The sequence below is a fragment of the Lathamus discolor genome, chromosome 2 (genome assembly GCF_037157495.1).
Source record: "Lathamus discolor isolate bLatDis1 chromosome 2, bLatDis1.hap1, whole genome shotgun sequence".
NCBI lineage: Eukaryota > Metazoa > Chordata > Aves > Psittaciformes > Psittacidae > Lathamus > Lathamus discolor.
In genome coordinates this window covers 109755117-109781923 of record NC_088885.1, presented here as the reverse complement: position 1 = coordinate 109781923, position 26807 = coordinate 109755117, and the positions used below count along the sequence as shown (strand labels likewise).

The following is a 26807-nucleotide window of genomic DNA, read 5'->3' as shown; positions in this document are numbered from 1 at the left end:
GGATGTGTTAAACAAACATATATTGCCACTTACGTCCCAGAGGCATGGAAAAAGTTCCAGAATGCAGAAGACTTGCATCAATTTCTCCTTTGTACCCTAAACAGAAAATGAACAACTCCAGTCACTATCACCATGAGGTAAAGGCTCTCTGAGCCCCAAACCCAAAAGTGGTAATGTACCTCTTAACAAAAAAAACCCAAAGGAAATATTTTGTAAACCTACTCTTTACCACGAGGGAAGCAAAAGCTGAAATTTCTCCTTTAACATTCATAGCAGAGGCCCGATACTGAGCAATGTCGTCAAAATCACATCTAAAAAGATAGATAGAAATTATTAGGCAGGGCAAAAGTTTACTCCTTGGCGTAGCCTCTCCTATGTTTTAGATTAAGGAAACCCTCAGAAATCTGGGTAAAATCTAGAAGGAAATCAAAGCTTGGGAGACAGACACACTGGACACTGGATTGATTGTAGCTACTAATGACTACATTATCTGAATGTTAAGAAAGCAGTGTTTGAAATAAACGTCTCTCTTTAGATATTACTTACAGATTTGAAATTGAGAATATAGCAGAAATAGGAAAAAATGTCTGATAATATTCAAGTTGTCTCTCAATTATCTCTCATTTACTGTATTCTATGGAGAGATGCCTAACGTGGAAGCTGTAGAAAAGGTAGATATCAGTATCTTTTCAATGGGCACCTACCAGTATCTAAATTGTCAAACCTAGATTGCTGCTGATTGTCAAATTAAGTGATTAGGTCTCATGTTTTCTAGATTTTTAATGCAAAGCGACTGAAAAGAAAATCCCATTTGGAGGATGAGTACTGTTAAAGATCTGTCTTGTGTGTATGTGAGGACATCTCAGTTCTGCTCCTCAATTCCGTATGAATCAGGAAATTCGCTATATTTCAGAAACAGTTAACTCACGTATTTTTACTCTGAACTAGATTTTTCTCATGTTTAACTGTACTCATGCAGTAGACAAATGGAAAAAGTAATCACAATGCCCTACATGTTTCTGACTCAGCCATAAACAGAATAATAGTACAGATTAATTCACTTAGGCAAATTCCATATCCTCTACTGAGGAAAACCAGACCTGCTTCAACATTTAGTGGACAACATTCACCTCAGCTGTACAAACTTGATATCTCTTACATCCCAAGAGATTTGTTCGCATTTTGCAGGTCCTAATCTATGACAATATTTCAGATTAAGCTCTGTTAAATTATTTAGTATTCTCTTACGTGCTAATCTCCAGTGAGTGCAGCCCATATCGGCTTTCAATGATATACTTGCCAGGATGAGCCTGTACATTGATGGGCACATTGTTTTTGTACCTATGGAAAAGCAAAAAACCAGCATGTCACAAACAGAAGTGTATAATTTTATGCTTTAAAAGGTCAAGTTCTTGATGTTTGAAATAAAACATCAGTTTCTGCATATTTTCCTAACTGCAGTCTAATTTCCTGGGAAGACATTACATATCTTTAGAAGCGTAATCTTTCTCCCTTTTTCTTTGACCCCTTTGACAGGAGATAATAGTATTGAATGGGATGAGAATCAGTTTGTACTACCATGAGCTTCATGCTGCTATTTGTAAAGAAATGGGGGAGTCACATGAGCAACATCTCTAGAGTTCTGACAGTTGTAAACAATTAAAATTCTGCAGCATCCTTCCCTATTAGGTATCGTACACGTTTTGTTTAGTTTCCATATCTGACCTACTTTTAAAACCTGCATATTCACAAAAATGTCAAGTAGAACGTTTTGGGTTTTTTCTTTTTTGCTTGCATGGCTAAATTGACAGAAGGCCCAGCAGGGTTAGACTGATAAGGAAAAATCATCTTGCTGGTAAAGTCCATTGCAGTGAGGGATCTGGCAAAAGCTATGCCGCGAAAAGCTTCTCTGCCTTTATACTGTGTTTTCTGGTACAGGTATATCTTCAGGTAGGGAAAGTTTATGGTAAGTAATTTGAAAGAATGAACTAGTACTGATCCAGTAGTGAGCTGGTACTGCTTATTTCAGAATTTATATAAACAGCTTGAGACTCACAGAGGAAGAGTTCATGTAAATTCTTCTCGACCAACTGTTGCATAAAAAGTCACTCATTTTGGACAATACATGGTGTAACCAACTAAATGTTCAAGTGAATCCAGTTTTAAGTATTACTAACGCGGAACAAAATGGCAATAGGGGTCTAATAATATTACACACTGAATTGTACTCAGTACATTTAGGATTGATTTGAGATCCATAAAGAAAGAATGTTTCCTAAGATAGTGTCCTCTAACACAGCTTTCCCTGTTCTCCATAAAGTACATATATAAGGGAAGTGGAAATACAAATGATGAAAGATGAGAGTATCTTAATTTCTTACTCTGATATAGCTTAAATAAACCTTTCTCTTCACAAGCTGTAACAGATATCCAGCTAAAGAAAGAGCTTTGCTGCTTCATTTCTGATTTTAAATTTTTAATCTCTCATGATTTTCAGTCAGGAAAGGGAACTGATCTGGTGTCAGTGGCTTGACCATTTCACCAAACAAGTCAATAATAAGCAATTTTATCTTTACCAAGAATACTATTAGTTTTATATATTATAAGATGAAACTGTATCTGCAGTAAATCTGAAAATTACTTTTCAGCACTTTCAGTGTTGTGGAATAAGGAATATTTCCCTGGCTACAAATATTTGGACACAGTAATACACTGTTTTTTTTCCAAGTGAGTGAGGATCGTAAACCCAATGCTTCTCATCCTGATCTTCTTCTCAGCAAGATGTCTATGAAAAGGGACTCAGTGCAGGGCAGTACTCTCTATTCTGGACTTCAAACAGCTGCAGAGATGCTTCACCTTATTATGGATCTCCTACTGCATTATCATGACTCACAGCAAAGAATAATACATGGGTCCAGTAAGAGTAATCCATTCACCACCATTCTTCTTCTGGGGAGCACCACCTCATTTGTGCCATGGTGCTCCCTAGACTGATCTGCCTGGGAACATCTTAATATTCCATGTAATGTGTCTAGAAAACAGAATGTTCTTAACATTTTCAGGGAATATGAAAACCTGTGACACAAGACTTGATTCCATAATATCTCTAACTTTTCTCCAAAGGGCTGGGCAACCCTTGAATCCTGCTGGCAGCAAAGGCATTTAGTAGCATGTGGTGCTGTGCAGAAACAAGCTTTAACTCAGTCATGCCAGCAGCGAGAAGACTTTCACTTCTTTTGTCTTCATTATCAGGTTAGTAAAAAATAATTGATTCAATTTTCACTTATTCATATTCATCTATTGAAAGAATAGGGCTCATGTGTTTGCAGGACCACTTGCTATTTCTGGAAACACAAATTCCAGAACAGCCAAGTCATTAGCTAATGTTGGACTGCAGCCTCCCACTGTCATTATGCACTTATAGTTTATGCTTTCTGCTACTGGTTTCAAATGTCTTGGGTTTTCCATACGCTTTTTCCAAGGGAGTCAGAACAGCTGCACTGGACAGCAAGATTTTCTTCAAAGAGAGTTCATGAAGCTTTATAATTTTTCAGGCACAGCATAAAAAGGTCTTCATTGCTTATACAAAGAATGACTGTTTGGAATACACAACTGACATTTCAGTATAAATGCTGAAGAAAGCTGACAGATCCAGGTCAGCACTGTTCTGTATCTCAGAGCAAACACACCTGCTGAAATGGCTGTGAACTCTTTTTCCATTAGTAGCCTGGGGCAAACTGAAATCCCTTTGGAATTCAGATGTATGGCAGAATGATGCATTAATTTCTACCATACACATTTAGCACTTAGGTGAAAGGCTGGTTCACATTGAGAGCAAAGGCGAACAGCTGAAGACTTGGTTTATCCATATCAGATTTGTGGGATAAGGTGAATCTCAACCAAAGTGAAAATGGCCCAGCTCTTGTGTTCTTGGTTAAGATTCAGGTTACAGAGCTGGATTACACCCAAGAACATAGCTGACCATTCTTTAAGTCCAGCTGAGACCAGACCCAGAGGGTTTGTCTGGAATCCTCTCTAGGAGGAATGTCAAAACAGGACACTTGCAATGCTTACATGATGGGGAAAATGTGTGTGCAAAGCCTGGCTATTGGTTGTCGTGGTCTAATGAGAGAGATCAAGTGACTTCATAGGCATCAGCTCTATGCTTATTAATGCATAGGCATTAATATGCCTCTTCGTAGCACTTTTTGTCAAGCCCGAGATCAGAACTAAATAAATACAAAGTCCTTTAATCAATTCAAGTAGTAAATTGCAGAATATGAGTATCACTTGACGTCATGATATTGTAGATGTTTTCTGTTGTCTCCACAAATAGAATATCCATAGGACTTACTCCTAATTAATGCTTAATGATGAACACAGTCTTGTTCTTTGTCCATTTTATAAACACAAACATACATTTTATATACACATTCTAAAAGACTCCTAAATTAAATAATGAGCATCAAATCTCATTTTATGTTTGGAAAAAAAAAGTTATTACCTATTATCTCAGTTACTGGCTGGCATCTGTATAGCATGAAGTAGGTAAGAAAGATCAGCTCAATAGACAGTGAGATAGTGAAGCTTCAAGTCACTATTAATTAAGTTAAATTCAATTCCAGTCAGGGTAAACATTAATGCAAGAGTCAAATTAGACCTTCAGCTATGACTGAGAGTATATCTTGGAGTTCTGACAGTAAAGATTTTGTCCGAAGACCATTCAAGTGGGTAGAAAGCTTCCAACAGACTCCAAAGCTTTCAGTAGTCTTGGATCTATCTGCAGTCTTTGACTTCAAATAATTATGATGTGTCTGCTATGAACATCCTGCACCATGAGATCTGAGTTTCATGGAGATTCAGTACTGTATCTGCTCAGCAGCCAAACAGCTAGTTCATAACCAAAGCATGCTTTAATGCTTCAGGGACATTAATGGCATTCATAGACTAAAAAGTATTTGGAAACATTATTTTGAGGATAATACTGATGACAAATCACACTGTGCTGCTTTTTCTTCATCAGCAGACAGAAACAATATGTTGGATGTCTCTATGAAAAAAATAATCTATGTATTCCTATCGTCGTTATGCAACAGAGGCTTCTGTACCTGATTTTTTTAATTGGACTTGTACCTTTCCAGACAAAATACCACATTCACTGAGACAACTTCAGATACTGGTTATGTGGTGACTTTCAGTGCTACAGACAGACCCAAACTTACCATGTAACACGGGGTTCTGGCCAGCCAGCGACAGAACAATGAAATTTAACATTTTGCTTTTCCCAGATAGTGTGGGAACGAGGCTCGATAACGAACTCAGGAGCATGTAAAAGACTATCTTGATTCAACTTCTTGTGGAATGCCTGAGTCTCTTCTAGCTGGAAAAGAAACATTTGATTATAACGTCCGGCAGTTATAAGTGCAAATTATTATTATGAATGTATTAACATAGTTTTAATCTTCCAGAAGTTCTACCTCCAAAATAGGTAAATTTGATTTACTGGGTTTTTTCCCCTTAAAGCTACCCTAAGTAAAATAATTTTCCATGTTTAATTATTTTTTTTAATACAGAGTGAAAAGTGAAACAGGTCTGAAACTCAGATGTCTTCTGCAATGCAAGACTGTGTATGACCAGATCATGTCTGTCAGAACTGCTCTCAAGCCTTTCCTGCTGATGAGTACTTTCCTCCTTCCGGGGGTAACCATTTCAACTGCTTGGCTACCCGCACAGCTGGAAAAAAAATCGAGTATGTTATAAATCTTGTTTTCTGCAAACTAAACTCTATCTTCTGCCCTGACTTTCACATATACGGAGAATTACAGATCCCTAAATTACATTTATTAGAAGAAGACAGCTTTCATAATCATCTGTCTTTTATAAACTGTGCAATTCCTAGTTTCCTTGCAATTGTTGCTTCTTGGTTCTGGAAAGGTTCTGCTTGTCCTCAACGTTCATAAAATGCTAACTACTCGTTATCAGAGGCCTAACAGTCTCCAACACGATTAAGTAGCTGCCCCTTATGTTTTCATGACAATTACTTTTCCTAACACATTCCAGAATGCTGTTTGTATTTATACGACTAACTTTACATTGCCTGACATTATATCTGTGACCTGTTACAAGTCCCAAATCCCCAGGTACTTCTACTTAGCCAGGCATTCCTTGTTTACTTGTTCTTTTTCCTTCTGTATGTAGTAATTTCCACTGGTTATTATCATATGTCACCTTCACTGTTTCTCAATTCTTTTTTTGCTAAATTAAATATATTTGTGCTTGATATATTCTGCCAGTCTGGTCATAACATATTTGTAAGTACACAGAGTATAATTCTTTAAGTTGCACAATAATATCAAAGCTACCCACAATTAGAGATTCAGTTCCAGATGTCTTTGGCAATTCCCTCCTTAATTTACACCCTGTGATTAAGACTCTGGGATAAGCACTATGTTCCTAGTAACAAGCACAAGTTCCTGTAACAAGCTTGTTCCTAGGCCATAAATACTGAGAAATTACCCCATCACCTTCTTATTGCTAAGGCATATATACTGGCACCTTTCTTCTCTGTCCAGCAACTACCCCATTGTTCAGGTGAAGGATGCTGTGCCATTTAACTAGGTGTTGGCATGATGTCCTGGGTTCAGCAGTAGCAGTCATTTTTCTCCTTCTTAGTAGCTAGTGCAGTGCTGTGTTTTGATTTTTTGGCCTGGGAACAGCGCTGATAATGCCGATGTTTTTAGTTGCTGCTCAAATGTTTGGTCTGCCCACGGACTTTCTGAGCCTCATGCTCTGCTAGGGAGCAGGGAAAGCTGGGAGGAAGCAGAGACAGGACACCTGACCCAAGCTAGCCAAAGAGGTATTCCATACCACAGCACGTCATGCCCAGGATGTAACGGGCAGTTACCCAGAAGGACTAGAGGACTGCAGGGTTGGACGAGGTATCAGTCAGTGCTCGGCTGGGGGGAGTGGGGCGAGTTATTGGTCTGCTGGTGCTGAGGTGTTGTATTCTTTCCTCTTGTTATTTCCTTTATCATTATTATTATTGGTGGTAGCAGCAGTGATTTGTGTCACACCTTAGTTACTAAACTGTTCTTATCTCAACTTGTGGGAGTTGCATTCTTTTTGATTCTCTTCTCCATCCCTCTGGCTGTAGGGGGAGGGCAAGAAGGTGGGGGGAGTGAGTGAACAAGCTGTGTGATTTATGGCTGACTTTGTTTAAACCACCACACATGACCAAAGAGCATTTCCCAGCCTCATTCTCCCTCCCTTTCTCCCAGCACAGCAGAAGTGTTCCTGGTGCCTGCATCAAGCACAGTGCCTCTTTTCTTACCCACCTGACACCAAGATAACAAGACTTTAGGCCATTAAAAAGATTTCCATTGAAAACACCGGTTTTTACTACCATTACTGTGATTGTCCATGGTGTAAATCAGGACCCTGCTGTACTAAGCACTTCACAAACACCAAACAAAAAGCACCCATGCTGATTACAGCTCAGGTGTTCATTTCTGTTCTTTTTACCGTTTTCTTCAGGGCCACACGTTCCGCAGACTCCCGGATTGCTACTTTCCTTGACTTTTTTTCATGATGCTCCTCTTCAGAAGTTGACTTGGCCACCTTGCTGGCACTAACTCCTTCACCTGTGGCAAAAAGATTCCTCTTGGCAACGTATGCAGCACTTTCTTTAATTCTTTCTTCTTCTGTGTCTGTGATCCCACTGATACTCACTTCTCTGAAAGAATTTTAAAAAGCAGAATCCCATTGGAAAATGCTGAGAATATATTTGTACAGAATCACAGAATCACAGAATCCCAAGGGTTGGAAGGGACCTAAAAAGATCATCTAGTCCAACCCCCCTGCAAGAGCAGGGTAACCTACAGTACATCACACAGGAACTTGTCCAGGCGGGCCTTGAATATCTCCAGTGTAGGAGACTCCACAACCCCCCTGGGCAGCCTGTTCCAGTGCTCTGTCTCTATCAGATTAGTCAACTACAATGGACACTTTTTCATAGTATGTTTCTGCTATAGCAGTTTCAGAGGTATTCAAAACAGAAATGGAGGGAGCATTCAAAGTCATCCAGAGGGACCTCAACATGCTTGAAAGGGCCAAAACCAACCTTGTGAATTTCAACCAAGCTAAGTGCAAGGTCCTACACCTGGGTCGGGGCAATCCCAAGCACAGCTACAGGCTGGGAAGAGAAGAGATTCAGAGCAGCCCTGCAGAGAAGGACTTGGGGGTGTTGGTCAATGAGAAAATGAACATGAGCTGGCTTCAGTGTGCACTCGCAGCCCAGAAAGCCAACCGTATCCTGCGCTGCATCAAAAGGAGCGTGACCAGCAGGTCGAAGGAGGTGATCCTGCCCCTCTACTCTGCTCTTGTGAGACCTCACCTGGAGTATTGTGTGCAGTTCTGGTGTCCTCAACATAAAAAGGACATGGAACTGCTGGAACAAGTGCAGAGGAGGGTCACGAGGATGTTCAGGGGACTGGAGCACCTCCCGTATGAAGACAAGCTGAGGAAGTTGGGGCTGTTCAGCCTGGAGAAGAGAAGGCTGCGTGGAGACCTCATAGCAGCCTTCCAGTATCTGAAGGGGGCCTACAAGGACGCTTAAGAGGGACTCTTCGTCAGGGACTGTAGTGATAGGACAAGGGGTAATGGGTTAAAACTTAAACAGGTTGTTCATGTTACACATAAGGAAGAAGTTCTCTATTGTGCGGGTGGTGAGGCATTGGAGCAGATTTCCCAAAGAACTGGTAAATGCTCCATCCCTGTCAGTGTTCAAGGCCAGGTTGAACAGAGCCTTGGGCAACATGATTTAGTTCTCTTTATTCATAGAAAATTCAATCCTGTTTGTAGGGTGACTGTTCTTCCAAATGTTTTTGAGAAGATTTCTTGAAGCATCTCCCTCAGGCTTTTTGCAGAGGTGAGATGAAAAGAACAGTTACTCTCAATGGATCCAATCTTGTTTCCATACGTACATATGGAAGTACCATTGCAGCTGTATTGTTTTGTCACTGCCAGAACATAAAAGCTGCTATAGTAGTGCATATGCCAATGACAGTTTCTTGACTTAAGGAGCAGCATTAATATCTTTCTGCTGAGTTTAGTTACTTTAGGGTAACATTAGATGGTACACAGAAAAGAGGTTCTATTTTAGTTCTTGTGAAGTGCCATCTTGCAAGTACTGTAGAGACAGCAGTCTCCGTTTATTTCCAGAATGTGCTCAAGCACAGCCTCGCTATTTTATCATAAAATGCTTACTACTGCTGCAAAGTGAAAAGATTAGGGTGAATGCTTTTTTTCTGTTTTCTTTAAGATTGCTAATATTATGTATCTGATAGCGCATGTCAACACTCAAGAAAATTTGGATTCAAGCCCATAATTTACTGCCCGGCCCGCTATCTTTGGGCTAAAATTCAGTTCAGTGAGATGCAAGACATCCAAGCAGTAGAACGTATTGCTACCTTAATTATGCGTAAAAATTGCTCAGAAGACTAAAAAACTTATTTAACAGCAGAGAGCTTTGAACTCCCTCATGTGTTCAAATTTTGCCTTGAACTTTCTGTGTTTCTAGCTTCTTTAACAGGATGATCATTAGAAGTATCAGTGGGATGACTGAATGCCTTCACTTAGGCATAACAGCTCTCCCCACAAATATGTCTGAAGCTGCAGATATGTGGCAGAGATTCTAAAGATGATTTTCAAAACCCACTTTAATTAATATGAATGTAGCTATCTACATTCAGTTTAAATGAGTCAGTGGAATTTTCTTTCAAAGGCAAGCTGACATTATTTCCTCCTTAATCACAGTAGTTAAAATTTCAGCAGCTTCACAGGATAGACCCACTCCTCAAGGCATAAAGCATCTTCTAGGGGCTCATGAATATCCTCAGACTAATATAGGACTCAGTATAGTCATCTGCAGTAGTGGTCCCCAGATGCTTTTCATCAACAATATTAAATATTTGGATTTGCTAACCATTTCTTCCTGCTTTAATCTTCCCAGATCAAAGAGAAACATGTTCCCTGAAAAGATGAATGCATCAGAAAAAGCACACAGTACCAGTTAAGAAATGATTCTGCAGTCAGGTCTCAGGGGTTTCATTAGAAAACCTTTTTCAAAGAGAAACAATAGGATCAAATCCCATATGGCACACACCAAACATTATTTAAAGGGTATCTACCATCTGCAGTCCTTTGGCATAGTCTTGTTAGTGGCTGCAAATAGTTCCATGAGACACATCCAGTACCTTTAGCACCTATGGCATTAAATAAGGCTGTGGGTGTTTTGTTATCTAGAATGCTGTTTGTCTGTCCAAATTTTATCTTGCAAGAATTAGGCTAGGTATTCAAGAAGAACAGTTGTGAATGGAATAATCTGAGCAAGGGACCTTTCTATAGCAGAACCAAATAACGGAAACAGTGACATGGAGCTGAAGGTCATCCAGCAGCAACAGTTCCAATGAACCCATAGAGAGCTGACCTTTATAAATAACTATTCCTTGTAAAAGCTATCTGCCCATAGGAAACAGCACATCAATTTCACAGAGGAATCTGGGAATGACATATAACATGCACGTGGTTCAATGGGCTTCAGCTGTTATCTTTCAAACAAAAATAAATATCTGACAGGAATGTGGCATGCAACTTCTGCAGTCTTGACATACGGTCATGAACGTGATGCCAGCAGAGAAAAAGCCTAAACCAGACACATCAACCATTTCCTGCCATGTTTAGTTGCACACCCTAACAATCATCATCTGCTCTTTATATACTTTTTTACTAATTAAAAAAATATAAATTAGTGTGCTACAAAAGCACACACAATTTCCTGAGTTACCATGTGAAAAAGTAAGATTGATACCAAAAACAGTAATAAGAAGCACAAAATCATAGAATCATAGAATAGTTAGGGTTGTAAAGGACCTTAAGATCATCTAGTTCCAACCCCCCTGCCATGGGCAGGGACACCTCACACTAGACCTTGTCACCCAATGCTCCGTACAACCTGGTCTTGAACACCGCCAGGGATGGAGCATTCACAACTTCCTTGGGCAACCAGTTCCAGTGCCTCACCACCCTGACAGGAAAGAACTTCCTCCTTATATCCAATCTAAACTTCCCTTGTTTAAGTTTTAACCTGTTACCCTTGTCCTGTCACTACAGTCCCTAAAGTAACAGTCCCTATAGTAACGATGATGCAAGAATCTGACAGGATCTTTTAATGCAGGAAGCCAAAATAATTGCACATACACAAATAAATGACGCTACACACTATCCCTAGCCATCAGTCATGACTTTCAACTATTGATCAACACTATAAATTTTACTTTTGTAGACTCAAGACACAATAAAAAGGGATGAGATTTGTGCCTGAGGAAGACACACAGATGCAAAGGTAGTGAGCAGCCTTGAAAATATGTCACTGTAAGTTTTGTCTGAGGCATATTTATGTATTTCTGTCACAGAAGATATAGCTGAAACTCCAAAGCAATGGTTTAAAAAGGCAACAGTGTGTGCTTCTGAATGTGGTTTGGAAAAGAGCAATGAATCTGACACCGGAACATACAAGGGGTGAGAAAAAAATTGCTCCAGATAGTGAAGGGAAATGATAAAAACCAAAACTGCAAAAGTATCACAAACACTCAAAAGGCCAGAACAGTAATATCTCCCATTGACAAGGTGGAACCCATTTTCACACGTAAGCACAAGTCTGGACACAATGAAGAAGTGATATTGGGTGTTGATTAAGCACTAGACCTAAAAGCACTGGCTCCCAGAAACAGCTTGGAAGTGTCCCATGAAAATGCTGTGCAGCAGAAGAAAGAGAAGTTGAAAGAAAAGTTCTGTTCAACTGCAAGTGAGCCAGAAATTTTTCTCCTGTCCTCCAATCAGGAACCAGTTTTCTACCCCACAACCTGGTATATATAAATCTGAACAAGTGACTATGCTTGAGCTGCCAGAGACTCCTAATAAAATCAATATGCCATACCCCAAAAAGGGCAGGGGAGCCTCCTTGCTTATGTTGGTTCTGGCTTCCACATAAAGTTCACATTCAGCTTCATTGAGGACACAGCTGAAGTAAGATCTATTACATCAGTAGTAATCATGCAATAAATACCAACATGTGAGATCAGTATGAATCATTACAATGGATTTGAGAAAGTATTTGGCTTCATTCCAGATTTTCCCTGTGCCAGGACAAAACATTAACACAGCATTTCACTATTTCTGTGTTTAATGCTTGGTAAGAGACATTGAATTACAGAACTGTCTTAAAACCAAAAGAATAAACTAAATAATGTGTACAACATGCTTGCCTGGTTTCCAATAAGCAGGGTTATAATTATATCTTAATTGCATAGAAAGCACCCTGGCATTGTGTACAAAACAAAGTCCAGACACCTGGGTTCATTTGTCCCGACTCTGGATGATCATTGTCTGATTTTCTGCCAATCAGTTGACTTCTCTTTGTCTTTTTATCACTTGTGTCAAGTGCAATCACCTTGAGATCCATGGGTGTGAGAAAAGATGAATAGATGTTAATTTATAATTTGTTAATAAAATGTCAGAAAGACATTACCAAACAAAAGGAAAGTGAACATACCGTCCTGTGAATATGGGCACTGAGTAGTCTATGGCTTCATTCTCTTTGCCCTCAGACACGAAGTTTTGTTTTGCTCTCTTTGCTTTGGGACTCATCTTATAGGATTGATCTTCAATCATTAAATTGGAATTTTTCAGTCTGAAATAAAAATAATATTGTTAAATTAAGAAAAAAAAAAAGCTGTTAAGAAACACTCCAAAATAAGATTAAAGTACTAAAAATTACTGCTCTCTTGATAAGCAAGAAAATACAATTTTCATAGCCATGTCTTCAGAGTTATTAAACAATTAACTAAATGCACTTTTGACAAATTCATCATTACTAATATAATACTGATGCCCTGTGATATTAAATCTACATAGAGAAAATAAACACTATACCTGATAGCAATGCACATTTAATAGCTTCTTGGCGTGGGACTTGGAGAGTTGGCATACCCAGTTTTGGTAGATCCTCAAGTCAGTGAGGCCACTGAGTAATTCTAAAGATTGTACCTGAACTCATAATCTCTACTTTTCCAAAATTTACAGTCCTGAAATTATCTAGTCCCCAAACAAAATGTTGGTGTGCAAATGTAATCAAAGTAATAATGCACATAAGTCTCTCTACAGAAACTGCTGGGCAGTGTATTGCTCAGTAACCAGCATCACCATTCCCACTGCTCTCCCATACCACCCCAATCCATTGAAAGTGTAGAGCTAAGTGAAGAAGCACCATTGCACATAGCACAGATAAATGGAGAATGAGTGGAGAGAAAGAAGAGCAAGGCTTCCCCTCCCCACCAGCTGAGGAGGGATTCTGAGCAGTGTGAAGCATATTTGAGGCAGCCATTTTGGGTTCATTTTTAACATGGTTACAACTTGTGTTAGCAAAGCTCCAAATAACTCTGTCCTCCTTTCCTAATGCAGCACATCTCTAACTCACAGATCCATGGAATAGCCTAATTAGCTCTCAGCCTTATATTAACTTCCAAAGTGTCTATTCATCTGTCTCAACATCACCAAGGGAAATCATATGTGACTCTGCTTCTGGTCTCGGGGTCTCTCTACACAACATAAGCTTACCCCTTATGTGCACAGGTAAAGGGGCAGAATTAAGGCATGTGGCTTCTTTGCACAGCTCATTAGCCCACACATGGCTAACCTGCTTCCCATACCCTGGGTAGCTTACACTGGTGTCTCTACGTAACATGCTGTGCACATATAATCTGAACTCACGCTAATACCGGGTTCCTGAGAATGTTACACATGCGTAATGTAAGATTACAGATACATGCCTGGGCTAATGTTTTCCCTTGGCTGCAACCCTGCAAAAGAAAGTACCAAGCTCCAGAGTTGCCACCAACACAAGTCATACCAGGAGGAGTGCTTAATTTCTGAACTATGTGTTAATAATCTACCACGTGAGATTGTGTGTGTGAAATCACATGGGTCCAGTTTCATTCTCTGTTCTTTCCTTCCTTTTCTTTTGCCTGTCCCTTTGCTCAGACCAAATCGTCTCCCTACCCAGTGCCTGATAAATCAGTCTCCTGCTCTCTAGCTCTCTTAATGGCTTTCTTACTATCATCTCTTCTCCTTCTCCATCTAGTTCCCTGCCTGAACTTCACATTTCCTCCCACATCTGCTTTCCAGCCCTCATCTCTTTACCCTGCCATTCCCAGCACTGTAAGTAAGATTCCCTTCCTTTCTGCTTAGTCCACTTCTCATCAGACTTGACTGTATCTGGCTTGCCTGGCATAGCAGTGAGGCAGCCCTCTCCCCTGTGCTCCCAGATACCCACTTTATAGCCACCACCTCCAAGCCTACAGCACCACTGTCAAGAAATATCCAGTATAGGGGCTAAAAGCAGACCTGCACTCATTCTCCTTCACACCTCCTCCCGCTGTATTCTGGTTCCCATGCAAACAGAAGCACAGCCAGAGAGGAGCTGTTGCACACACCCAGGACTGGGGCCAAAGGTTTACCACATTGGGTACCACTGGATCAGCCAAGGCACAGACCAAGTCTACAAGTGAGTGATGCTGCCTCCTCCGGGGTCTGATGCCAGGCGCTGCCCTGGGCAGCCAGGGAGAGAGTCAGAGGGAGGTAGATCCAGCTTTAGGGACAGAAATACAAGCAGAAGACATCTGGGAACAGTGCAGGCAGAGTGAAATAAAAATAAAGAGACAACTTGGAAGAGGGTATGCAGTGGACCCACTCTTGGGTTGGACAACGATGTGGTACAGTCACTACGGCCAACAAATGCATTGGGAGAACTTGTCATATAGGTGGTAAGAAATATCAAAAGCAAAGTATTTTCATTATTTTTCATACCTGAACTACAGTCTGTAAGAAGCTGCAGCTCTTTACTAAGCAGGTGACTTTTATTCCTGTCCTGTTTTAAAATGGGACAAACTTGGAATTTTGACTCTGACTGCAAACAGATTTCCTAGGGACACTAGGCTGAGCTGTTTAGGAGGCCACTTGATTCCTGGTTGTTTCACGATTGAAAAGGATCTTCATTTGCAGATCATTTTAAATGCCAAAAAGTTTCTATTTTCGTAAAAGTAGATGAAATGTGGTGAAAATTTCAGCTCAGGCATTTTCAGCGCTGTTAAATGCAGAACAGATCTTTGTTCCTAAAGAATTTGGCTGTCCTGTCAATTTAGTTTTCAGTTAAGGTCCAGATTACACACTCGTGTAGGGAATTAACAGGGAGTGCATATAGTAGCTCCCATTACTCTCCACTAGACCGCTAGAACTTTTGATGGTGTCTTTTCTGTGTGTTTGGGTTTTCTTTTCCCTATTTTTCACTTACGACTCTAAAATTATTTGAAAAGGAAAGGATAAATTGCTATAGGTTCTGTCTGTTTGGTGGTTGTTTTTTTTTTAACCAAACACTTCAAGTGTTTGAAGTTGAATAGCTCATTTTCATTTTTTTCTGCCCACCACAGCTGGATTTATGAAAATATCCCCCACAGCTTTCAGATTAATGCCAGAGATCTCCATCACAATGGAGTCTGAGAAACAGGGACCGAAGAAACTTGACCTGGACCGAGCAAGGTTCCAGTGAGAAGTGTTTCACTGAATATTGCCAATGGTGCTTTTAGGCCTGTTTCCTCTTCCTGGTTAACAGCAGGTAAAAAGAAAGTTCATGTAGAGAAATACCTCCCTTGATAAATTCTCCGGTTTCAAGGAAAGACTTAAGGACATCCTGAGCTAGAAGCTGTATCCAGACTGTAGCAATGATCTTAATATTTATTTATACATGAATATAGCACTTTCTTTTGAACCTGTTTTAATCTGCTACTTTATAATCTCTTCTGCGCTTACATGCTGCTCTGTGTGGAAATTTGTTTCTTTTTCTCTCTGCACATCTTTCACTATTTTATATGTTAATGTTACATACCCACATCTGTGCACTTCCCAAAGTAAGAGCCCCTTCTCCCAACGGAAGGCATTCCACATCTGCTGTTACCCTTCTTGCTGATATCTGACCCTTTTCTGGTTTCAGACTGTACTTTCTGAGATTGTATGATCAGAACTGCACCAAGTATTTCGGCTATGAGCATACCTTAGATTGACACACTGACACAATATGCTTTCTGGTTTATTTTCACTTTCTCTCGCAGCTGCTCCTAAATACCTAATTGCTTCATTGTCACATCAGAGCATCCAGCTGGTGTTTTCAGACAGGTACCCAGAGTTACTCACAAATCTTTTTTAGAATTGCACTGCATAAACCAAGAGCTGAGATGAATAAATTCGAAGCAGCAGAAAATGTTTCTCCTTTCCAAACCTTTCTACCATTTGCTTTCATTCAGGCAGAGGTATATGGAGGCTAGTAGAAATGCACATTCAAATGGAGCTCTTTCCATAGAAAAACAAACTGATCACTATTTTTGTCATGAGGTTTATTTCCCTGTTTTCCTTTTTTGCTATTACTGTTTCCTCCTCTGCAACACAAAAATCAAACTTCACAGCAGGGGGACTCCGCTTTCTTGAACCAGATTTTAAAATCTTGCCCTTTATTTTAAAATGTTCCAACCTTTTACCTGATACGTGGAACAGAATCTCCTGCAGAAGGAGCAGGGTATCGGTGCTCTCTAGTTTCACAGGGAGGAACAGTACCATGACCTTTTAGCAGCTTTTAGCCTCATTTGATATGCCTAGCTAGTGTATGTGTGTGTTTTTCCAGGTCAGATACTATCAGTACTGCCTTATCAAGGTTGGTGGCCCAAGCCTACTGTCCTAATTTCTTAATGGTTTTCAGCTTGCTAAAATATCAACACCAGCATTTTCCTACTTTCTCAGTCACTGAATTGGGAGTTGGCTGACTGTAAATGCTAAAGACACAGGCATTGTCCTGTAGAGATATAAAAAACAGATAGATGCTATTAGCTTTTCCCTCTAGGCCAACAGAAGAGCTAAAGACAACAAGGCTGCACACAGCCTCTAAAACTCCCAAGCAGAGGTTTTTGTTTTGATGTCATACTCTCAGATAGAAATATACTTCAATGTATTGGCACTGCCCTTGTTTCTGTGCCTGAAGGGGCAGGTTTCCCCACCCCGCACAGGGTCTGTACTCAGTGAACGTTGAAATATGGACTACAACAGCCTATTACGTATTCCACTCCTGGATGAAAAGGCACCCGCCTCTAGAAAATCATGTATCTTGTCCTTAGCATGCTTTTGTTACATATCTCTCTTACTTTATTCTGACAGCAGAAAAGGATGCATTTGGTATGCACAATGGCTGTACCGCCTGTACCTGCCAGAGGAGTTCCATTAGCCAAGAGGCATTTTCCAGGATCTGCTTCTAGCATCTGCTTCCTTCCTAACATGCCATGTCTGAATTTGCTCACAGAAAGAGAAGACAATGGATTGGAAAACCCAGTTACAGGAAAGAAAAAAAAAAAAAGGATTTTCAGAAGAGAGCTCTTTAAAGCCAGGCTCTGAAGATGAGAGGCACTCTCTGGTGACTATATTAATTTTAAGTTGCTGACAGATTTGTTACAGGCTTAGGCAATATTGCTGGCAATAATCATGCTGTTCCCTAACACAGCTTCCACAACAAAATTTTTTAAAGGGGAATTGTTTCCACATAACAGGTCTCATTAAAATGATTTCCATGCTTGGCTGTGACGTTTGGAAGCCACCTTCTTAACCCTCACCTATAATAAATTAAAGGATGAGCAGTGCCAAGATCATAGTCTTCTCATGTTTCTTAAAGTGTATTATTTACTCAGCCCTGCCCTGATCCTGATTACAATATTGCTCAGGAAAGCATTCACTCTTACTGTCTGGCAGCCTAGTTAATTGCAATTTAGTAAGGCACATCTCTTCTCTTTGCTTGGTTCACCTGAATTATGCCATGTGTTCCTTGCTATTTTGACCTGCAAAATATATGCAAATGCCTGAGCCACATTAATAACTTCTATTTTCTCTCTAAGCATGTCTCTCATTTGGTGGCAGATAACCTGTCTGTGACAAAATGGAACTATCTGATGCTGCTGGCCAAGAAAACAACTCATGATAAAACAGTGAAAGTTTTAGCAGAGGCAATTGAATGGAGCTTCCGAAATAAGAGGTAAAGGGGTTTAATCCAGCACTCCTGTTTGACAGGCCTGTAATGCTATAAGCAGCTTCGGCAGACCTGCCTCAAAGCTTCTCAGAAGCACACAGAGGATGGACCAGTGCTATGGGAAAAAAGTTCTCCCACAGGAGAGCAGCCCCTGAGGATGGAACATGGAAGAGGATGGGTGGCCATGACAACAGATTGTGGGAGAGAGCTGCTACCCCTTGTCTCTACAGACCCTGCCTGCATATGTCTAGAGATGGCCCCACGAGCTGACAGGGAGGCTAGGTGTGAAGTGCTAACCATTGCAAGGTGACACTCGCTTTCTTTTAGGAGACCCAGGTTTTGCAGCTCTGGCAAACTGTAACCAGCAAAGCTGCTCTTGGTTTCGCCAGCTGCTGTTTCTTTCCTTTTACTTCTTCAAGCTCTTAGGGTGTGAAGACTTGAAATGTGCAGAAGAGACAGCCCACTTGCAAATGGGGACTCTTCTATCCTGATGAAAAAGCAAGCTGCAGCTCCTTCAAGCTGTCTGTGTCCATGCTCTGGGCATGTTTTGTGCTCAAGCAAGGCTTTGACATCAGAGAATTGGGTTCAGGTTATGGTCTTGCAGGTTACCTAGTCCCTAGTCCTTCTCCACTGCTTTCCCATGATAAATTCCTCACATAGCACCACCTGCACCTCAACACCATTGTTTTATGAACACTCTCTTCTGTAAGGCAGCTACAGAAAAGGATGAGACTTAAATTTTGCAAGCGTAATGAAGTTTAGTGAAAGCTACTTCAGATAAAAATAAGAAGTGACTGTAGTATTTAAATAGTATATTTTCCTGTTGGGCTTAGTGAGGCTTATCCACAAAAGTACATCCATTATACATAAACGTATATCTGATGTTAAAATCCAGTGATATGCAATAATCAATTGCTAGACAAAGAATTTTAGCTGGATTTGGATTCATATGTCCATTCAGGTTTCAAGCAACCACCACTCTTGTGGGACATTTAGACACAGCATTTCAATTCAAGACCCTTTTTTATGAAAATCGAAAGAGTTTAGAGACTCATTTTCCCTTTTCTGTGCGGGGCTTTTTGTTTTTTTCTACACCATTCCTTTGATACAGATGAAAACAGAAAGTCTGATTTGCCCAATTTATTTTAGTGATATTTTCTATCTCCACATTATCCCTCGAAGTGTTTTGGGCTATCTGGGGAACACAGTACAAATTTGGAAAGAATTAGTTCAAATTTGCACTATATGTAACTGCATAGTCACATCATTTGTTCTAATTTACCTCTTGCAAATTGCAGCAAAATCAGCTCCAAGAATCAAATAAATACCAACACAGAGGCCATATTAAACATAAAATTAGCTTAAATATTGAGATTATCATTCAGAATTGTATTCTCTCATATATTAAGTTTTGTGCAAGAGAGATTTGAATCGTGTAGCCTGAATCTCCTGAGTCCTAGTCTTAAGAGCAGCATTGATTTTCTCAAACACCCAATACAAGGACAGGATCACACTAAAAAAAGAAGATACAGCTGATATATTCTTATCTCTGATTACCAGGATAATTTACCAACCTGTTGGCAACTTGTGTACGACAGAGAAGCTTAGAAGTATCACAAAATATACTATTTTAAAACAAAAGCTGTTACCTCAAACAAAACTTCAGGAAACCTGGAAATGTTTTAAGTTCTTTCCCAATTAAGCAACTCCATTTCCTTTAATATTAATTAATTTGCTGATGATAGAGCTCTTCGTGAGAATATACAGGTTTCAGAAGAAACTCACCTGACAAGCCAGAGTTGCTGAAGTATGTAACTGTGACTTGGAAGCAGGCTTTTTTTGCAATTTTTTTTTTCAACTTCAAGTAATGTTCCCATTTCTTGTGGGAACATTTTCTATGAGAAGGAGAAGGCTTTGGGTTAGGGTCATGAAGGCACAGCTGCATTTGCAGAAATTTGGGCTATCTTCCCCTATCCAACTTGCTCTGGAAACAGCCCTCAGTCCCAGCATCTCCTGTTCGCTTCCCTTCATCAGCAAACTATAAATTAGCTTCTCACTGCTACACTCAGTGGTTAATTATTTGCACAAGTGAAATTGTTTAAACGACAAAGACTGGATATTACTCAGCCCAAGACAGTCAAATAGTCAAGTTATTCATCTGGGCTGTAATAGCTTGAGGTTCAAATCCATGAACAGACCACGGCAAATGGAGACTTGACCCTGAACTCCTGAAAAACAAGTGAGGGCTGTAATCACAACGTATTGTTTACTGCAGTACAGTCTGTCTTTCCCTCAGTGGTTTTGGCCAGAAGTCCCATAATTCATAAAAATTCCATCATCCATAATTCTTGGAGAATATTCAGTTTTCAAAATTAAAATTTTCTAATGGACAACTCTTGATCAGTTCTGCTCTAAATTTTATATTAATAGAACAGCGAGCAGGTGTTTTGGGTTATAATTTGTCGAATATTTCTTCTATCGGTAACAGCTGCTCTTATCTTACTTTAATACACCCCTGATTTCTGTAAATCTCTGAGATACATACAAATCATGTGAGGCTATGACATCTAAAATATTCTGCTAATGTAATACTTGAACAACTTTTATTATCTTAAACAAAAAACATGGCAGCTAAGCATAGCTGCTGTTCTAGTGCAAGATGAACACTGTGATATTCTTACTTTGGAAATAGTATGCCTCAACCAATATGCAGTGTGAAAATTTTGGTTTCTTGAATCACTCAGCATAGAAGTAAAATCATTAGGCCAAAGAATCGTTTAATGATATATGGACATGTCAGCTCAAACTTGCATAACCAGCCCTAAGCTAGAATCATAGAATCATAGAATAGTTAGGGCTGGAAAGGACCTTAAGATCATCTAGTTCCAACCCCCCTGCCATGGACAGGGACACCTCACACTAAGCCATCCCACCCAAGGCTCTGTCTGACCTGGCCTTGAACACCACCAGGGGTGGAACATTCACAACTCCCCTGGGCAACCCATTCCAATGCCTCACCACCCTTACAGTAAAGAACTTCTTCCTTATATCCACTCTAAACTTCCCCTGTTGAAGTTTGAACCCATTACCCGTTGTCCTATCACTACAGTCCCTAATGAATAGTCCATCCCCAGCATCCCTATAGCCCCCCTTCAGATACTGGAAGGCTGCTATGAGGTCTCCACACAGCCTTCTCTTCTCCAGGCTGAACAGCCCCAACTTTCTCAGCCTGTCTTCATACGGGAGGTGCTCCAGTCCCCTGATCATCCTTGTGGCCCTCCTCTGGACTTGTTCCAACAGTTCCTTGTCCTTTTTATGTTGAGGACACCAGAACTGCACACAATACTCCAAGGGAGGTCTCACGAGAGCAGAGTAGAGGGGCAGGATCACCTCCTTCGACCTGCTGGTCACGCTCCTTTTGATGCAGCCCAGGATACGGTTGGCTTTCTGGGCTGCGAGCGCACACTGAAGCCAGCTCATGTTCATTTTCTCATCGACCAGCACCCCCAAGTCCTTCTCCGCAGGGCCACTCTGAATCTCTTCTCTGCCCAACCTGTAGCTGTGCTTGGGATTGCTCTGACCCAGGTGTAGGACCTTGCACTTGTCATGGTTAAACTTCATGAGGTTGGTATCAGCCCACCTCACAAGCGTGTTGAGGTCCCTCTGGATGGCATCCCTTCCCTCCAGTGTATCAACTGGACCACACAGCTTGGTGTCATCGGCAAACTTGCTGAGGGCGCACTCAATCCCACTGTCCATGTCGGCGACGAAGATGTTAAACAAGACCGGTCCCAACACCGATCCCTGAGGGACACCACTCGTTACTGGTCTCCAGCCGGACATCGAGCCATTGACCACAACTCTTTGTGTGCGGCCATCCAGCCAGTTCTTTATCCACCGAGTGGTCCACCTATCAAATTGATGTCTCTCCAATTAAGGACAAGGATGTTGTGGGACAGTGTAGAACGCTTTGCACAAGTCCAGGTAGATGACATCAGCTGCTCTACCCTTGTCCATCAGTTCCATAACCCCATCATGGAAGGCCACCAAATTGGTCAGGCAGGATTTCCCATTGTAATAAGAGTAATAAGTTCTCTTATTACTCCAGTCTGGCCAGATAAGAGACAGCCTCAACCCAAAAGCTATCTATCTCAAAACTGGATCTTAAATTCAGCTATGTTTATATGGCTAAACAACTTGGAAGGAAAGGAGGCTCATGCCTAAGGAGTCTGGAGCATGAATATGTCATCACTCAGCCACATCAGCATTGCCAGTTCTCTTCTTATGCCAGTCCAACTGTTGCACATGAATTAGTACAACAAACTAAGGTGACTGCAGTCCTTCCTGTTGCCAAAGCCGAAGGAAGATACCAAGCTTGGAGAATACATTAATGTCAAGTTACAGAAACAATTTCTGCGGATGAGGGGGAGAGTTTTGACATTGATTTAAATGAGAGGTGGCTGGATGTTTTTGTTTCAGAATATAATGGATTTACTTACCCGAGACTGTAGGATTCAGATCCCAGCCTGTAGGCTGCAGCCAGTTTGTTGATGGATTCAGATCCATGGCTGTAGGCAGCAGAGCTCTTGCTGAGGGATTCAGAGTCAAGGCTGTAGGCAGCAGATCTTTTACTCTGTGCAGCAGAGTGATCATAGGCTGTAGATCCATAGCTGTAGGCTGCTGACTCTAGATCATGGGCTGAAGAGCCATGACTATATGCTGCTGAGGACTCAAGGCTGAAGTCTGCTGCAGATGCATGGCGATAGGCTGCAGATGCATGGCGATAGGCTGCAGAGCCCCTCGTGTAAGCTGTAGATCCTTGAGCATAGACAGCAGATTTGCTCTTTGTTTCCTTTTGGTACTGGCTTACAGTGGACTGCAGTGCTTTATGGCGATACGCACGGTCATAGTGCTCATGGTGTCTTTGGTAGAAAGGTAAAGACATCATGGGTGTCTTCTAATTATTTATTTTTTTTTCTGTGTATTTCTGAATGTAAATGAACAGGACAGTGTCTGAAAAAGAACAGATCAGACAAGGACTATTTTCAAAGAAAATTCTGAGTTAGCATATAAATAATACACAACTTCATACAAACTAACACAGAAAGTAAAATTTCAAAAATCAAATGCACTGAATTAAGGGTTATCTTTTTATTACATGCTTTAGACGTTAAGATGGGTTTGTATTTAAGTTTCAAGACACTTATATGTCATTCCTCATGACCAGAAAACCTTGCACCATTTTTTCTGTTCATTTGCAGTTGGTCTTGTGACTGCAGACTATTCGAGTTTTATGCGCTCAACTTCTCCACTCATTACTCTGAACTAATGAAATTACATGTGTTCAGCTTCTTCAGAGATAGTGTAAATATTTTTGTTAAATTACAAAAGAGAGAACAAAGTAATAAATTATTTAAAAAGGCACGAGCAATTCCAACAAGGTTATATTAGCTGAAATAAAAAAATATGAATATATCATTCATTTGGTAATCAAATTTTCATATTGAATATTCCATTTAACATTTTCATAGTCAATTAAAAACAATTTTCTGCAAACATGCATTACATTAATTATTCTGTATGTGATACCAGAGATCCATTTAAAATGGCTTATCATACTTATACAGCTTCATCAGGGATGCAGTCTGTATGCAATAAGTAAAATAATACTACGTTCTTTAGTCCAAATGACCTTTTTTTTTTAACCTAGAACATATCCAATATTGTCAAGAAACTTCTTCCAGACCGTAGCTCCATCTAAGTGTTACTTTGCACAATGATCACTAGATTGTCTTGCAGTTCCTCCTAGTAGGAAATATGATCAAGTGAGAGGTAGTTTCCCTCTCAAAATGGGAGGAGGGTTGAATGCAGAAAGGGTTTCCCTTGCTTTATTTTCGTTTATTTTTAAGCTGGCAGTTCAATCTTTATTTTGTTGCTGGTTTATTTTGCTGTTGCTAAAACTGACCTTTTCTTCTTTAATGTGCAAGCTCACCTTTACAAATCCCTATGATAACCTTTCTCACTTGTGTGATTAAGCTTACAACATGTCCCTGAAAAGATACATGGTTGTGAATAGAAATGAGCTACAGTGTGGAAATGTTCAGAAGAATTTCTAAAAGATACAAAAGCAATAGCGAGAGGTGTTTGCTATTATTTCATGGATTTGGGGTTTTTAAATATCAATCACAACAATAGGAAACTTGTTCTGCTTCTGGTTTTGTTCATGTTAATGACCAATGATGTGATATTTTGCCATAAAATGCACTTACAGAGCTGGAGTGTAATCATGCTTTCATGAAAATCAAGATACTTTTTTTCCTGGTCTTTAAGCTTCCTGGATTTCATTCCTTGGCTTTTTCTTTACTATGTGGTTCTGACAGCAAGTCAACAAATTGCAAATTATTCTCTTTGGGAACTCCTCAGAGGTATTCACCCTGACTAAGGCAAATTATGAAAAAAAAAAAAAACCCAATGTTTCAACTTCCTTATATTTCAGAGCTCTCACAAGGGAACTGCTCTTTGTGTGCTGGAACAGTTCACTAGTTTGCAGAAAGTCAGCAAGTAAGAAAGTAATTCAGAAGTCTTTAAGTATATAAAGGAAATATCTGATATCCTGATCACAGTGAAACTGTGACTTCAAGGAGACCAATTTATGCATTTACTTTTATCTGAGGAAGGGGGAGGAACGCGAAAGGGTGTTAGCCCATTGTTCTCCATGGCAAAACCCAATGTTCCTTTTTAATTCCCTCATTTCTCCTGCTGGTTATTTTTTCATGTGAGTCTAAAGAATCCAATTATTTTGTCTAGCACCCATGTTTCTAATGCCTATCAATTATTTGTATTATTATTCATTTCACTTTGTTAGCTTCCAGTAGTGCGTAGTTCCTCTTAATTTCCCAAGTTTCAGATTATTTTGTCTCCATTTTTCTTCATTGCTTTCCCTCCCAGCTCCACAGAGCTAGGTTTAGGGTTTGCAAGCCATTGTGATCTCTGCTAGGCAACGTTAAGGAGTACAGGTAAGTATTGTCTTGTACCCTGAAAGGGAAAAAACATGAGAACATCTCGGTTTTCTTCTATAGAATAGTACAGTTGTTTCCCTTCATCTTCACCAGCTTCATTTGCAGCGCTGTCTGGCTTCATCATGGATATAGCAGCCACAACGCTAACAGCAATTAAGTCTTGTTGCTCAGGGATTCCCACAACCCTCCAGGCTTCAAAGCAAGGAAGACAACCCACAAGTATAAAGCACTACATGTGCTGCCCATTAAGGAGAAGTTAAATTTCATTTACATCTTATCAGAGCAAAAGAACAAGCAGAGAACTTAAAGTCAGAATATTTTAAATGTACAAAGGAAACCTTTTTCTTAGAAACAAGGTATGGACTTCACTGTCCTCAGAAGTAAAAGGAGTCATCTATAACAGAAGCAAAAACTACGGCAGTAAGGCATAACTGAGCATGAAGTCAGCTCTCCAGGTTCAACTCAAACGACAACACTGACTCACAGAAGAGTTTCCTCATAGCAGAGGAAACTCCTTTTATAGGTATTTTATCACACTATGAGTTATGGCTTTTATTTCCTCTGAAACATCAAGCATTGCTCACAGGGATCAGTTAGATGCACTAATCTGATCAGATATAGTAGTTGGACGCTATTGGAGTTGAAAAGAAAGTCTAAACCTTCTAAGAATTTTGGTTTTATCTGGAGCACTGCAATTATCAGATTGACTCCAATCTCTTAAATTTTATAAAACCTGTGCTACCTGCACGCATTTAGTCTGTGTCCACTAATCAGCCCCACTTTTAGTGTAAGATCTGTGTAGCATTTCATAACTACAGAGTTTGGCCTAAAATGTTAGTGGCCATAGTTAGATGAACATGTACTTTTTGGAGCTTTATGTTATTGCTGTTGATCTGAATTCTAAAAATTACTGCTGAGCAGACAGTTCTGTACTTGTTCATAGGTTATAGCTGCACATTAAAGGAAGCAATTTAATTTGCATTACCTCCTGCACTGTTTACCAGTCTTTGTAATTCTCTAAAGATCTACTCCATCAGTCAGTGAAAACAGTGAAATAGATAAAACCCAGGAACTCTTGTAAACAGGGGAAAAAATACAACATTTCCTTCAGCTCAGCCAATAGCTTTACAAATCACAGGAAAACCTATGCAACTAAAAATTATTTAGATTATTTACGCATTCTCTAAGCCTAAAGAAGGTTACTCGACAAATTCTTCGTGTATCTCAGTAACCCATGCTTCATTTGAGAGTACTGTGACAATATGTGAGGATAGTTGAATGGATAATGAGTGAACCCTTACAGTAATTTGCTTTGTTTCACAGCTGAACCCTTAGATGTCTTCGGTTCGTGTCCACAAGTCCCTCAAATAACTGCTGAGCTCAGAAGAACAAAGGGAGCTACTATGAACTCAGCATTACAGATTCAGATTAAAGAAACCTGAAACATAAAGTCTTCTGTCATAAAGGAACACTTACCAGGGCCCAAATGAACAGCAGCAAATGGAATAGGTCTCAAGTGGATGAACAGCAGAAAAATACAATGACGATGAAGCCAGCAAAGAAAGAGGTAGCCAGGACGAGGGGTAAGGACTGACCATAAGGTCCAGAACAAAAAT

The 26807-nt window shown here is 40.1% G+C and overlaps 1 protein-coding gene across 5 annotated transcripts in view; it reads right to left on the bottom strand.

The window, feature by feature from the left end:
* Nucleotides 1-26807, bottom strand: part of MYOM1 (myomesin 1) — a 76789-nt gene extending 49982 nt beyond the window's left edge. For 3 of the 5 annotated variants that reach the window (XM_065668059.1, XM_065668058.1, XM_065668060.1), the window contains exons 1-8: nt 26668-26807; nt 22672-23185; nt 12611-12748; nt 7522-7732; nt 5223-5380; nt 1249-1341; nt 223-311; nt 34-96 (exon numbers count right to left, since the gene is read on the bottom strand). In XM_065668059.1, coding sequence (XP_065524131.1) covers nt 34-96; nt 223-311; nt 1249-1341; nt 5223-5380; nt 7522-7732; nt 12611-12748; nt 22672-23120 — 1201 coding nt within the window. In that variant the 5' untranslated portion in view covers nt 23121-23185; nt 26668-26807. The remainder of the gene's footprint in view (nt 1-33; nt 97-222; nt 312-1248; nt 1342-5222; nt 5381-7521; nt 7733-12610; nt 12749-22671; nt 23186-26667) is intronic. The other 2 variants (XM_065668055.1, XM_065668056.1) reach the window with 2 other exon arrangements.